Source organism: Artemia sp. Qi Xiang Cuo, chromosome 11 (genome assembly GCF_049724085.1).
Source record: "Artemia sp. Qi Xiang Cuo chromosome 11, ASM4972408v1, whole genome shotgun sequence".
NCBI classification, from domain to species: domain Eukaryota; kingdom Metazoa; phylum Arthropoda; class Branchiopoda; order Anostraca; family Artemiidae; genus Artemia; species Artemia sp. Qi Xiang Cuo.
The window spans coordinates 43762907-43778475 of NC_142804.1; the positions used below are offsets into that span (position 1 = coordinate 43762907).

Sequence of the window (15569 nt, forward strand, 5' to 3'; positions counted from 1 at the left end):
AAAACAAGTTCGCGCGAACGCTATCTGGCAAAACCCCCCACATTTGATAGAGAAAACAAGTAGGCCACCCTTACTGTTAATTCAGACGTTAACCAAAAACAAAAATACGAAGAAGTTTGCTCCTGTGATGCTGCATCAAATTTCCTATTGGCATTTAAGCTCGATTTTTTTTATTAAATTCTGTGGTTTGAATAGAATAATTGAATAATTCAAGCCAGAAATTGATATTTTGTAGAAATAATATTGCGACCACTAGGATGAAGACAGACAGTGCAGCCACAACAAGTGTCATTTAAACAAAAAGAGTTCCGAAAACCCGACTTGGAAGCAAGGCATCACACCCACAAAGTTGACCAGGATCAAAATGCATGTGAAGGAATTTTGTTTAGACAAACGCCAGCTTTTTTCTTATTATTTTATAAGAAGAGAAGGAAAATTAGCGATTCTCGTGGCTAATGCAACAACAATTGGCAATGGACAGTACCATAAACCTTATAAATAATTGTATCTTGCTAAAGCAAGACCTTTTTTTTAGTACATTAAGATCGTTTTACGACTGAGATATCACTTGCTATGGAACAAGATGAAAAGAATCAACGATATTTTTAAAATGAAAGAAAAAAGTAATAATTGAAATATGCCGTTTGTGCAGTAGTAGAAGACACCTGAGTAATCTTTAAGCAATCACAATAAACGTCCACGGCAATTATCTGCGCCACAATGACAAGTCAAATGCTTGTTGGGCACATTACCAATTTCATACTGATAATCCCACGTCAGTTCTGAGCCAGCGGGAATGTAGCAATTTGCGAAAAAAGCAACCCACGGGAACCTTAGGTCATGAGTGTCGACGAATACATTCTGAACAAAGACGTTGGGATCACAGGAGTGGTTCAGATATCTTCCGATGTTTCCCACAGATTTCGCATCAATTGTGTATGGCAGTTCGTCGTCTCCAAAATATTTTCTTGTTTTCTTCCGCTCTTCCACAGATGCAACAGATGCTTCTGCTTGTTTCGACGTCGAAGGTTCTTTCTTTGCAGCAGATTTTGAATTTGAAGGAGGTTTTTCAGAAGTAGGAGGTTTTTCAGAGGTAGGAGGTTTTTCAGAAGTAGGTTTTCTCTTCCTTAACGTTTTTTTAAACGTCGGGAGTTGCATTATGAATTTCTTCTTCATCATTGGTTTCTGCTTCTTCTTTATTTGCTCAGTCTTCTTTTCAACTTTCTTCCTCCGTTTTGCACCAAACAAGCCCTTAGGTCGTCTTTTCTTCTTCCCGTTATCAGAATAGGCATCACTGAAACACAAAGGAAAGTCGTAATTACGGAGGCAATTACAATTATATGAATCAATGATGAATATTTAGAATCTAGGGTAAAAAAAAAGGAAATTTTTCATTCTAATTAGTAGGTAATTTTTCTATTTTTTAAAGATTTTAATTATATTTAAGATACCCAGTGGTCTCCACACCTGAATCCGCGTGTTAATTACGATAATAAAGCGTACCAAACTTAAAATTTTCACGATACCAAAAACTGAGAACATTAACTTGATATCAAATACAAGTTAAGCTTTGTAAATTTTGGCAGTAGCAAGATTTGCAATTTTTCTGTGTCTTTTGTTTATAGAAGTAGTCAAAATTATATCAGAAATACAGTACTTGTGTTCATTGAATTCCCTTGTGTATCCCTGACTCGCAGAAATACCTACACAAGCACCATTGTAGCATATGAGAAAAAAAAAGAAGTAAATTAGTACTAAAGAGTTCACTGATCAGAAAAATCTGATTTCGAAAACATAATATTTTTTAGTTGACAAGCAGCAAAATGACTTTCAAGAAATTTTTCATAAGGTTTTCCATTATGCAATAGTAAAACTCAGTGTAAACAGTGACAGTCTAGGAGGGTGGTGGCAACCACATGTACAGAATACTTTCTGTCCGTTAATTTTTTGATGCCGCTTTTTGCTTTTCTTTGAAAAACTAGTTCTAAAAATAATTGGAAAATGGTGCAAGGTCTGCAATTTGAGCTAAATGAGTCAAAGCCAATTTTCACGAAACCAAAAAAAAGGGTTGCCTGGATTAAACATATCAATGGATTGTAAGATTCTCAAAAAATCTTGCTATATTCCAATAAATTGGTAGGTATGAAAGACTAGATTTGGCCGCATCGTATTTCTGCATGTTTGCTGCATATCTTGAACCAGAAGTAAAACTAATTTATCTAGTTGAGAACCGATTTTAACGAAGCTTGTAAAATCTATTATAAAGGCATCCATCTTTAGGAAATTACATAAGGAAAATATCACTTTACCATGCATAATTTTCAATTCCTTGCCATTTGTTGGCTTTCGCTAAAAAAACAAACAAAAAAAAACTGGTCTATTAAACTGGTTTATTATTATTACAATAAATTTATTATTATTATAAACATATTAATATTTAAGAATATTATTTTAATAGTTTATTATTTATTACTAAAGTGGTCTATTATTATTTTCTGATCCATTACAGGCTCAACACTATTATTCACGTGAAAAACTGTTGGTGAATATTTTATAACAAAGGTTCTATCATATAAGAAAACGAACTTAAGCAGAAGTTAAGCCTGCTTTAAATGCGAGAGTTAAACAGGTCAAATATGAAAGACAAAGATATGTATATCAACTTATATGAGGGGGGGGATTTATATATTTAAGCATGTCATTTTTGGATGACCTCAGATATCATCCGGATGTGTTTGGGGGGATCCCCCTCTCATCATACAAATTATACAACAAAACTTTTCAGAAACAACATCGGTTCATTTGGAAAACATGGAAACGGTATGGTGACTGGATAAAATGCATACGATTTTATTTGGTATTTGCTTGAACATCTAATCTACATAATCCGAATATAAAAACAGTAAAGTTATGTTTATGTTTTTATCAGTCTCATATTTAAAATTACTTAAAAAAAGATTTTACTAAAAAATAAAAAAGTCACGAAGCATCATTTGACAAAAGATGTCACATAGCACCTTGTCAATTAATAAGACTATGTTACTGTAAACTGAAAAACAACATTCTGAATCAATCGAACAAAAAACAACTGTTTTATATTTTACTTAGCTTAGCATAAGTATGCTCAGCTATTTTGTATTTTACAAAGACTATACAAGTTTAATTAGTCTTAAATAGTTCACACATGGGTGTGTGTGAATCTTTGGAATGTAAAAAAAAAAAAAAAAAAAAAAAAAATCTTACTATACTAGTATATTCCCGAAAAATAACAAAACAAATTTTGGCTATCAAAGATGATATGACTGTTGGTTTTTTCTTAGAACATTTTGATTAAGCTCATGCTGTAATCTATTCCAACATACTCATTAATACTAAAAATCAGAAAAACACAAATAAATCCTAAAGGTTATTTTACACCTCTTTAACGAGATAATAGCATATTAAAATCACAACCAACAATGGGTCTCTTCTTTACATTTTTGGCTCTTTATTTTAAAGGTTAATCAGTTTAGTCGATGAAACCCCTGATAAAACATATGTTTCAACCAAGCAAAATATTGTGCTATGTGTGCAGTTTACTCTTCTTTTTCGTAAAAAAAGGGGTGGACAATTTTGTAAAACGTTCTGGATTGAACTTTTTGCAATAAAAGAAACAGTTAGTAAAATTTTAAAGGAGGCAGAGAAATTTGACTTACGGATCTTTTTCCTCGTCGTCACTGGGAACATTCGACTCATAGCCATCTTTTGCTGTTTGTGCAACTTCAATGAAATCCAAATCCGCAAAATACTCATCACCAGCCATTTTTCCAGCCATGTTGGCTTCATCATCGGCCAGCAGTTGGCCAACATAAATTGAAATGAATGAGCCAGGAGGTAAGTCATCCAGGGTGCGAATTCCCCATCCTCGCTTGTTAGTTTTAAACAACTACAAAAAGGAGAGAAAAAGCTAGATGGTAACTAGAAAAACAATAAGATAAAAAAAGCTGCAAATGCCTCGAGCTAATCAAGATCTTAAAGGATGAAAATTCCGAAGCAAAGGAAAAAAGGCGAAAGCTTGACTCTACCGAATCATGAATACTGAAACCCTTATATCTTTACTAATGATTGTTTTAATGGCGTACAAAGTAATTCTCACACCAAGACAATCAGCTTGGACAAAAAAGTTTTAATTTTTGTTTACAGAACTCAAATAAACAACATAGATATAATATGATATTTTTTTTCCAAGCTGATATTGTCTTTGCTACTCTTGGTTTATTATGTTTTTATGAATTTTATGTCTGTCATAATATGCAGGTTTATTACTTTTTCAATAACTCTGCCCTCTCCCACATAAATTGGCCAAGACTTTTATTGTTAGAAGGTTTTCTGACAAGGAATTTTTTTTCTTTACACAAAGAATTTTTTTGCTTTGGTAAGTCAAGGAATCACATATTAAGCCCATATATGCCACAGTTTCGCATAATTTCTTATTCGGATAGGAAAATATATAGTCTTTCCTATTTCATATATAGATATATAGTCTTTCGCATAAGACTCCTTGATATGGGTTACTTTTGAGGGCAAAGATATTGAAGCTTCTTATCGGAATGTGAAATCCAAATAAACTGTCCATAAATATCGGAGTTTTTACTCAATCGGAGTCAATATATATTAATTTCGAAAAATACGCTTCATTTGCCGTAGGCATAGGTAAGTTAGCTCTATTATATGAGCATTGGGCGTCCAATGGGCTGCTGGATTGACTCAAATGATAAAATAGATATTAGCACGCGGTTACAAAGGTTAATATCAGGCCTCATCCTACAAATTAATTGACGCATAATATCAGACGCTATTTACTCACTAGTTATGAGGGTCTATCTACCTTAGTTCTTACCTTAGTTCTATCTTACTTTAGTTCTGCCCTAGTAATGACATATGTACGGGTGATAGGTAGACTTATCTATCAACAAATGAAATAACATCATTTTTATACAATCCTAAAAAGGGCTTATCCCAGACTTCCCTCCCAATCTCTCAAACTATCTGTCTTGGCTTTTTCTACAATTAGCCATGTCTTGATGCCTACTGCAAAATACTTGATTTTCAAATCAAGACAGTCAAGTCCTTTATGGCCGTCCCCATGGTGCCCGATACTGATCAAAAATTTAATGTTACCAGTTTAATAAAAAAAAGTAAGAAAGTCTAAGAAATTCTCTACATAGAAATGACACCAGCATGCCCGAGAAAAGCGATGCCTAATTGGACTTGGGACTCGATACCCTACCCTGCTTCGCACACATGAACATTTTACACTTTTTTCAACTCATGATAATTCAGGAATCACTCAGGGAATTGTCCTAAATGATTGAGTAGTGCTAATCATTGAAACTGAACTGTGTCAATAAATAAATTGCATATATACAAAGCAGGGATCGCCCACCCCTGAGAAATGACCATACTTGGCGCAATGGGTGATTATAAGTGACATATGACATCCTTACACCTGCCATATCTGCTTCAGCACATGGTAATTAAAGATTATTGATCAAAAATAAATACATATTAAATTGAGAGCGAATTCAAAACTCAAGAAAGCAGTATAACTTTTGCTTAAATTTGTTTACACAATTTGTTTACACATACACATATTTATCTTTCAGGAAAGCATCCAGACTGACCACTAATCTCATCACGACAACTCCTACACGACAGTTACTGTTACTGCTACATCAATAGGGCGGGTTAGGCAAATATTGGCGCATAGCACATAGTAGGTAGAAGGTTGGCGACCACAGATCTAAAGTTATGAAGTGGAATTTTTGATATTTATTTTTAAGGAAAGCATCCAGACTGAGGACTAATCTCATCACGACAACTCCTACAACGACTGATGCTGTTACTGCTACATCAAAAGGCACGGGTTAAACTAATATTGGCGCATAGCATATAGTATGTAGAAGGTTGGCCATGAAGTTATGTGGAATTTTGGGATGTTTATCTTTAAGGAAAGTATCCAGACTGACCACTAATCTCAACACGACAACTCCTATAGCGACTGATGCTGTTACTGCTACATCATTAACAACTAGCTGTAAAAGTACTCATGCTACAATTATTCTATCCAATGCTGCTATTGCTGTTACAAGTGCAGGGACGCATAGCACAACTGCTATTTCTACCGCAACGTTTCTTCTAAAGACAAATTTTACCAAGACCTCCCTTGTACAACGTTTATTTTTACGTGACTACCACTACAAGCCCTATGGATTACTATTACAACTTTCATGACTGCTTCCGGTGTTATATTAAACTCCATGACTGTTCTTAGAGCAACCCCTTCTACCATGTCTACTACTTCAACTAGTATCACAACTAAAACAGCCACTATTACTACCACCAAAACTGTTGCGTGTGTCACTACTGCACCCTTCCCTCCCATGTACATAGACATGTTAATTTTTTTTTGAATCACTATCATTTGGGAGACACCAATTTTAATTTTGGTCTTAATTGGTGAACTGAATTTAATCAATTTCTATTGCTTACAATGAAATCAAATATTGAACATATTTGAATTAAATATTTTATATAACTTAAGAATCCTTCAGCATTTCTTTAAAATTATCAGCCCACATTCACTTGGCTGACTTTCACGCTCACAGACCAAAACACATCTTGGCCCTAATAAAAAGACTCTGACCACGAAAATTACTTTGGGTATTGATAGGGTCAAAAGGGCCCCAGGGATCTTGCTTCTCCAAATTATCTAGGTATCAAACCCTGAACCAGGTCTAGATTGCTCACGCTATCCAACCCAATAGACACCTTTCAGTATTTGCCAACACTGATCATTTCGGTATTAGCGCGATGTTTTGCTCCGTCAAACCAGATTTATATGTATAGATTTGACAAACTTTGACGCTATCGATAGGAAAACATCAGTGCTTTTTTTCTGTGCACTTGGGATGGCTCATTCAATCGCAAATTTGTATTAATATTTGTGATACAAGCAATTTTCCTCCTTATTGAATTATTCTCTTACAAAGATATTTTTCTACCATTAGTTTTTTCCTTTTTCTCAATTTTTTTTTCTGTCTTTTACTACTGTTTTTTTTTTAAAGCCAAATAATCTTGTGAATAATCATTATTATCATTAGTGATGATTATTATCATTAGTGACCAAATAATCATTAGTGAAGGAGTTCACTTACCAAATATCACTCAACCAATATAATTACCAAACATAGAAACTTCCTAAACGTACCTAAAACTTACCAAATATAATTACCCTATAAAATTTCTTGTAACTTACATTATAGACTTCATCGATGCCTAAAAAAGAAAGAGAAGAACACTTTCACGAAAAGAATGCCTTAACAATCTTTTCTTGACCAATACAGAAGCCACTCTGATGAGGAGCAACCAGAAAACTTAACTTTTTAAAATGAAGATTTATAGTCTTTTATCTCCTTTCTTTAAACAAAAATTTATAATTTATCCACACGGAACCACAACCCATCCTACCTGCAGACGGGCACGGAGAGGGAACTGTACAACTCTGTTTAAACAAGTGTCTTTACAGGAACACTGGCTGTTACATTCATAAATGCCCGTTGAGATCTGCTCTTGTAGACGACGATAGTTATATCCGCAATTTGTGATCAACACACCGTCAGCTTCATGAACACCCTAAAAAGTGAAAAAAAATACTATTAATTATAACCACTTCATTTCTGTCTTGACTATAACATACCACTTGATCTTTTTAGCATAGCTTTATATCTAGCCACTTATCCAGCTTGTTTTCATTTTATACTTTTTAAATTTACTAATTTACAGCTGTAAAATCAGATGACGCACTGAACTTTCTTTCTAGAGCGATTTTCATACTTCGTATGTATTTTATTTATTTATCATTATTATTTTTGTTTTGGCTAAGCGGATAAGTTATGCTAAGTATAACCTGCCAGTATTAAACAAGGCCTTCCACAATCGGCTGACGTAAAAATCCATTGAACCATCATAATCCTTGTCTAAAATCTTCCTAATCATGATAAGTAAACAATTCAAAAATTAGGAAACACTAAATTGAGATGAAGATTCAAGTTTTGATCAAGTAAGAAAAGCTTTCTAGAGAAAACTTATAAATGCATTATAAAAAAATATTAATCGGTTATCCAGAAATTCCATTTTGCTGCAGTTGTTAGCTTTTTCATTACGCGGCAATGCCTTTGTTATAGACAGAAATTGGCTTTGTAAGATTACGTAGCGTAAAGTTAAGACTTTAGCTATGCTATCGTAAAAGGTTCCGCGGCACAATGGGAAAGAGCCGTAATGGTTTTTACAAAAGAATTAATTTGCCAAACGATTTACCCTAAAAAAATAGAACTAAAAATAAATGAACAAAGTGACAGACTTAACTATAGTATGTCGAGTCTCATATTCCGGACACTAACATCTTTAATTCTTGCTTTAAATTGAGTATAAAAAAGACGGGAAATGAATAATGAATATACGATTTACAGCTAATACTGCGTTTGCCCCAAGGAAAGATGATTAATCTTAAGCTCCTAATATTAAATCTTAAGTACGAAACTACTCTTAAACATTAACGAAGCTAAAAAATTAAAGTGAGTTGGATGATTTGGCTTATGAACTGGTGGTTATTTTTTTTTGCTTCAATACATTGTATGTTTTATGCTGTCTTCAACTGCAGCTCGATTATCATCACAAAACAAGAACCAGTAAAATTCTGAAATTCAATCGCAAACTCAAATACTGCGTATAGCTTAAATGAGGCAAAGGGCATATTCAGAGGATTTACTTGAGACAAACATGTTAAAGTTGAAATTTTTTCTATACACGCAGCATAAAATTATAACTTTATCTTCTTCTTTTTATGTTGTACATAAGTTCTGTGACACGAAAGCATAATTTGGTGCTATTTGAATCGCCACCTCTTGGTTCGAACCATGCCCTTTGTACTTGACGAAAAAGTTTATTAACGCATTTAATCGTCGTATCACCTTAGATTGATCATAACAAAAGATAATATATAGTTTGGGTTTCATAAAAACAATTAAAAGCTACAAGAATCAATATTCAAAAGCAGGCTTAAGTTAAACGAAAGATTAGCAGACATTTTTAACCAGCAAGACAAGCCGCTGTTCAAATAAGCGACAAGTTTTAGTCAAATTGACATTATAATGATGGTTTCTGATAGGTTACGAAGCACTATTGGGTCTTACAGTGGATATTTTTCCACCAGCAGGAATTCTCTGTTTGAATTTTTTTACATAACCCCCTCTCCTTCCACCCCACTCCCACTATGGCTTGGAATTCCGTTGCAGTGTTAAAAGCGATTTATTTGAGGACATCATTGCCTTTGTCAGTTCATTTCTACATGGTTTGACCCAGTTTACTTACTCCTCTTAACTTTTAGGCTGATTAGTCAAAACTGCAGGATGAATCAACCTGAGACTTTTACCGGTTCTACGAGCAAAGTCTCTCAGCAAAATACATTTCAGTTGGATAACGGCAGATAAAAATTTAATTTCTTAACACCTTTTCTTGTATTATTTCCACAGGAACATTGGCAAAAAAAAACAAAAAAACAACGAAAGTTCAGACTATTATTTTGGCATCGTTAAAACATAAAAATAGAAAATTTAAGAATTATTTAAAATTACAGACACCTGAGTCGTTTGAAGAATTAAGTTTATAGGAATAAGCTAAAATAAAATATAAGACATGAGAAGAGAAAACATTATAACGAGAAATTTTTGAAGTATAAATCAGATATGAGAAAAACATGGCAATTGATAAATGAAAAGATGCGTCCTCATAGTCGTAAAAATACTAGTGTTAATTGCCTTGTTTTAAATGGCGAACATGTTACAAAACCCAATGAAATTTTAAATGCTTTTGGAGATTATTTCAGTAATATTGGTTCTAGACTTGCATTGACTATAAATATGCAACTGAATTCCCCTTCTGATCCAGTTAATGAGCAACATGCGGAAAATTCGTTTTCTTTTTCTGAGATTAAGCCTCATGAGATTGAAAATGTTATTCTGAAGCTTAAACGGAGTTTTTCTAAGGACGAATTTGGATTTTCGGCTCAAACCGTAAAGCAAATAGCGTCAAGCATTTCGCCTTTGTTGGCACATATTTTAATCTATCACTTATTCATGGGGTTTCTCCTGAGCTTTTAAAAAAAGCAAATGTTATAGCATTACCTAAAGCTGGGAGTTCAACTGACCCTTCAGATTATAGAGGCATTTCTCTACTTTCGTGTTTTCAGCAAAATTTTGGAAAAACTTGAAAATAGTCAATTACAAAAATATTTATTTGATAGTAAGATTTTACACACGTCTCAATATGGTTTTATAAAAGGAAAGTCAACTGAACTGGCACTTCATGAGCTTTTACTAAATATTAATGATTCCCTAGATGATGGTCAACAAGTGTTGGCGATTTTTCTTGATGTCGCAAAGGCGTTTGACACCGTAAATCATTCGTTGCTTCTTTTTAAACTAAAGTCTTATGGGTTTTCAACACTGTTAAATTTTTTTCATCTTACCTTTCTGGGAGACGACTAGATTGTGTTGATAAATCTCGTGATATCCGTTCCAAAACTTTTCCAATTAATTACGGAGTGCCTCAGGGCTCTGTTCTTGGGCCTATTCTATTTATTCTTTTTATAAATGATTTGCCAGAAGTTTTGCCTCTTTGTAAAATTATAATGTTTGCTGATGATGTAGTAATTTTTGCTTCTCACCGCGACCTATCAGTTCTTTTCCAGAACCTCGAAAGTACGTTACTAACTGTATCTGATTGGTATTCAAGGAATTTACTAGCTCTTAATAAAAAAAAAATGCCAGTATATAGTATTTTCGAGAACTGGATCAGTATTGTCAGATCCCTTCTCTCTTTTCTGGAATGTCTTGAATTGAGACCGGTAGATCAGTTCAAATATCTCGGGATTATTTTAGATGAAAGTTTGTCGTTTCATAAATATGTAAAAAAACTGTCGTTCAAAATTTCACGAAATATTGTCATGCTAACTAGTCTTTGTCACTTTTTTCCTAAAGCAATTCTAAAATCTATTTATTATTCTTTCGTCCACCCATATTTTCTCTATTGCATTTTGGTTTGGGCTTCTACCTTTTAGTCTATATTCAAATCTCTCCAAATACGTAACAATAAAGCAATGAGGATTCTTTTTAATGTTGATTGCAGATCTTCAGTTAGACAACTATATGGGACTTCAGGAATTTTTTCTTAGGACCAACTTAATTTAATTTCTATCTCTAGTATTTGTCACGATTATCAATATAGTAATTTACCTGTAAATTTCTCCGGTATTTTCTCAACTAATTCTCAATTTCATAATTATCCTACTACGCATAGTTCAGACTTTTCGTGCGAAATTCGCCCGACATCGAGAGCAGGATTCAGCATCCGTCACATTGGCCCTAAAATCAGGAACTCAATTCCTGCATAAGTTCGAGAATGCAGCAACAAGCGACATTTTCTAAGACTGGTGAAGAAATATCTTATGACATGCTAAGCATTTTGTTCATTAGGGTTTTCTTTCTCGTTGTTGCAAAATTTAGTTAGAAAATGGCTGTGTATTTTCGTTGGCAATATTTTCAGCGCTAAAGTATGCCACCAGGCATGTGCGCTGTTTTGTGACATTTATTTATGTACGTGTTATAAATAAAAATATTCTACTCTACTCTACTACTCTCTACTCTAGGTTTGACACTCAACTCAATTCTCAGTTTTAGTTTCATTATTGTAAAGATTAATACCTTCTTAAATGACAGCACTAAGCAAATATACAATCATTGAGTCTTAACGAGTCAAAGAGTAGTTTTGGCAAAAACATGGTAGATGATAGAGTTAAATACTAACTCCACTTTGATTTTGATTACTTCTCCTATCCTTTGACACGTCTTCTTGCCAAATCACAAACAAGTCTAAATTATTAAATAGAATACGACTAAATTGTCGAAAACGAGCTCTGCACACAAGAACTGAGAAGCATAGTCTTGAATTTGCTGAATACTGATAGCTCCTTGTTTAAAAAATCACCATCTGTTTTTACATCTCATTAGCCACCCAGGAAACGTGCCTGCTATAATTACCTGAATTGTCAATTTCTGGCATTCACAATTTTCGCTGTCACGACAGTCATCTACACAAGAGCAACAAGATAAAAACTCCGGGTCCAAGTGCATCTGTGCCTTCACCCTGGCTGTAGGAAGTCGAACTGTTGAATACTCTACATAAGGTGGGCCTGTAAAGTCGATACTGTTGATACAGCTGATTTTCATACGTTCTTTACCGTTCGTAATGTCCTCAGACTCGTATAAGACTCTCTTTGGTTTAAATTCAACACCAACCCTTACGGAGGTGTCACTTGTAAACATGTCAATTGGTAAGGTGGCGTTTGTGATACGAAGGTAGTTAAAGACTTCGTCCGTGCTGCGTAGTGTTCGGCCACATGGGGCTCGATAGAAAACTCTATCACCTGAAATATTTGTAAATAATATAAGGCCAAAAAGGTTCGTTAATTGTTATTATAAATAAATATAAAAAACCACACTGCCTTTCCTTTTTTTACTAAACTGAAAAGAAATGAAATCAAATGTAACAAGCGGTAATATATATATATATATATTATACCTTGGGTAACTATCCACAAATCTGATTTAAAAAAAAAATGAAATTGAAAAAACTGAGGCTTTTCAAACGAATCAAAACTTTGGTTTTTAAATTCATGTTTACGGTAAAACTGAAATTTTTTGTTTCCCACTTTATTGCTAAACTTAATAATAGATTTGCTAGCCGTTTGATAAAAAAAACATTTTCATAAAAAAAATATCTTGCTATGTTGCAAATTATGGATATCTTCCACCCATATTAAGAGTAAATTAAACATTGTATTTCAAACTTGAATATCAAATTTGCCGTTAGCCTTGCGGCATTAAAACTCAACAATTCTATCTCAGCCTAAACTTCTCATCAATGCAATACAAAATTCATCAATCATTATTTCGGAAAAAAGAGAGAGAGAGAGAGAGAGAGTGAGGGAGAGAGAGAGAGAGAGAGAGAGAGAGAGAGAGGGGAGAGAGAGAGAGAGAGAGAGAGAGAGAGAGAGAGATAGAGAGAGAGAGAGAGAGAGAGAGAGAGAGAGAGAGAGAGAGAGAGAGAGAGAGATAGAGATTACTTTCCTACAATCCTGTAATAAAATGGGCAATAAAATTTCATTGGTCTGTGACAAATTATCCCTTATTCGTATGTTGGAAAGGGAAGTCAAACGATCTTGTTTTTTAATCCTAACTGGTTCTTTCTGCGTGAAATTTTAATCCGCCGAAATAAGTAAAAAGATTTGGGGTCACAAAATGTTTTATTAATAGTATCTGTATTTCTTTGTGTTTATAGTCATAAATAAAAAAAATCTCCACTATAGATTCTAATCCTTTAGGCTAATCCTGAGATAAAAACAATAGAATAAAAAAAAAAAAAATTGGTGGAAATAGATTTGCCCTTCAAACTTTTTCTAAATGTAACCGTCTTACCTAAAAAAATGGAGCCACTCCCGTTTACCTCTATTAATTATACAAAATTAAGATATAGATTATATTAAAATTTGTGTAATAGTTGATTAAAACGGAAGCGACTCCAAAACATGATTCATACAAAATTGTATATTATAGCCAAAAGTAAACATTCAGTTATTATCTCTAGATTGTTTTCTTATAAAGTTTTATATTATTTTCAGACATTCTTTTTTTACAAACGGTCGGTCTTTATTTCTTACTCTGCTACCTGATATCTGTGTTTGAAGATTGATCAAACAGTTCGTGGCAATGAACTGTAAGTAAATCGACCCAACAGGAACCAAAACTCTGAAAAAGAGCTACTACAAAACAAAAAAGAACTGTTTCGCTTTTGATATTCTTTTTTTTTTACCAGGTGATGTATCTCTTCTCTTCTACAATAAGAGATGTTACTCTTCTCACGCTGCTGCTTTTTAAGACTTGTTCGAACTAAAAGCTCATTGAGTTTCAATGTCGCTATGTGAAAATTTACTTTTGAGTCGTTGTTATCCTTTGTCCTTGTCGACAAGTTTTTACTTATTCGACTTCTCTTTAACTGAAAGTGAATATTTGTCCAAATCCCACACACATCGTCAAATTCTCTCGAAACTGTTTATTTGTTAGTTGAAAGAATCTTAAAAGGGCTCGACTCAACAGGAACCAAAACTCTAAAAATGAGCAACTACAAAACAAAAAAGAGGTGTTTTCGTTTTTGATATTTTTTATTTTTTTACCAGGTGATATATCTCTTCTCTGCTGCAAAAAGAGATACATCTCTTCGCACGCTGCTGTTTTTTTTAAAACTTGTTCAAACTAAAAGCTCATTTAATTTCAATGTGGCTATGTGAAAATTTACTTTTAAGTCGTTGTTATCCTTTGGCCGTATGGATACTTACTTTACTTCTCTTCAACTGAAAATGAATATTTGTCCATATCTTGCACAAATCGTCACGTTCTCTCAAAACTGTTTATTTGTCCGTTGAAAGAATCTTAAAAGGGTTGGTAGCTATCAGGGTGTATACACAGTTGAAGCAGGTAATGGGAAAGTTGGAACGTGGAATATTAGTAGCCAATAACAGCTACACTGCAATGTAGCAGCAATTCTCTGTTTATTTTGGGGATTAGATTAGGGCAAAACTGATATCACAGCTTCATAATGCATGCGACTGCCAGGCTGCCGATCAATATTGTTATCCCAGGAAATCAAAGGGTGCTTTTTATAGTTGTAGTATAGTGATCAATGAGTATCAAGCATGCAGTTGGGCATGCATTATTTTTATAAGCCAATAGCATTGGAGTGTACAACTCCATCCATAAAGTAACAACAGTAAGCTATATACAGTATACTTCAGACTTAGAATACTATACTCCATTAGCAGTATGAGAGTAAATATGATACAGTACTTTTGATAAATTGGTACATATAAGATTATGGAGTATGATATTTATGGCTAGTATATGGCTTGCCACAGAATTAGATTACATTGTTAATTGTGATTCAGAAAACTATTGATATTTCTAACTACGAGCTATACTAAGTTAGATTTGTTACTTTTCTGCAAATCTTACGTATAAAAGTACTTTTTGCTCAAAGCAAAGCTGTCAAAACACAAGTTGTGCAGCTAAAGTGTCGGCAACTTTTGCTACTGGTAGCTTTGGAACTTTTGCACACCTGCCCCCTCCCCCATCTACATTTTCTAAAAAAGAGAAAGCTAAATCCACAGACAAGTTAATATTGTGTATCAAACAAGATAAGCAAGCAGTGAGCGATATATTCTGTGTAAATATAACAAGCCAAAGTAAAGAATTATACTCTAGTTACACAACTGACAATACATTGATTAGAATGTTAAACTAAAAATCATCCTGTTCCTTAAATATTGAGTAAAATACACCCATTCTTGCCTTCTATTGATTTTTTCCACAATGAATATCAGTTTATACCACACCCCTCACTCTCCAAAAAGATCCTTT

The 15569-nt window shown here is 33.7% G+C and overlaps 1 protein-coding gene across 2 annotated transcripts in view; it reads right to left on the minus strand.

Moving 5' to 3' along the window:
* Positions 1-423: 423 nt before the first annotated feature.
* The window catches only part of LOC148947008 (histone-lysine N-methyltransferase eggless-like), a 105377-nt gene continuing 90231 nt past the window's right edge, over positions 424-15569 (minus strand). For both annotated transcript variants that reach the window (XM_089096815.1, XM_089096814.1), the window contains exons 12-15: positions 12138-12523; positions 7510-7674; positions 3696-3925; positions 424-1294 (exon numbers count right to left, since the gene is read on the minus strand). In XM_089096815.1, the coding sequence (XP_088952941.1) occupies positions 685-1294; positions 3696-3925; positions 7510-7674; positions 12138-12523 (1391 nt within the window). In that variant the 3' untranslated portion in view covers positions 424-684. The remainder of the gene's footprint in view (positions 1295-3695; positions 3926-7509; positions 7675-12137; positions 12524-15569) is intronic.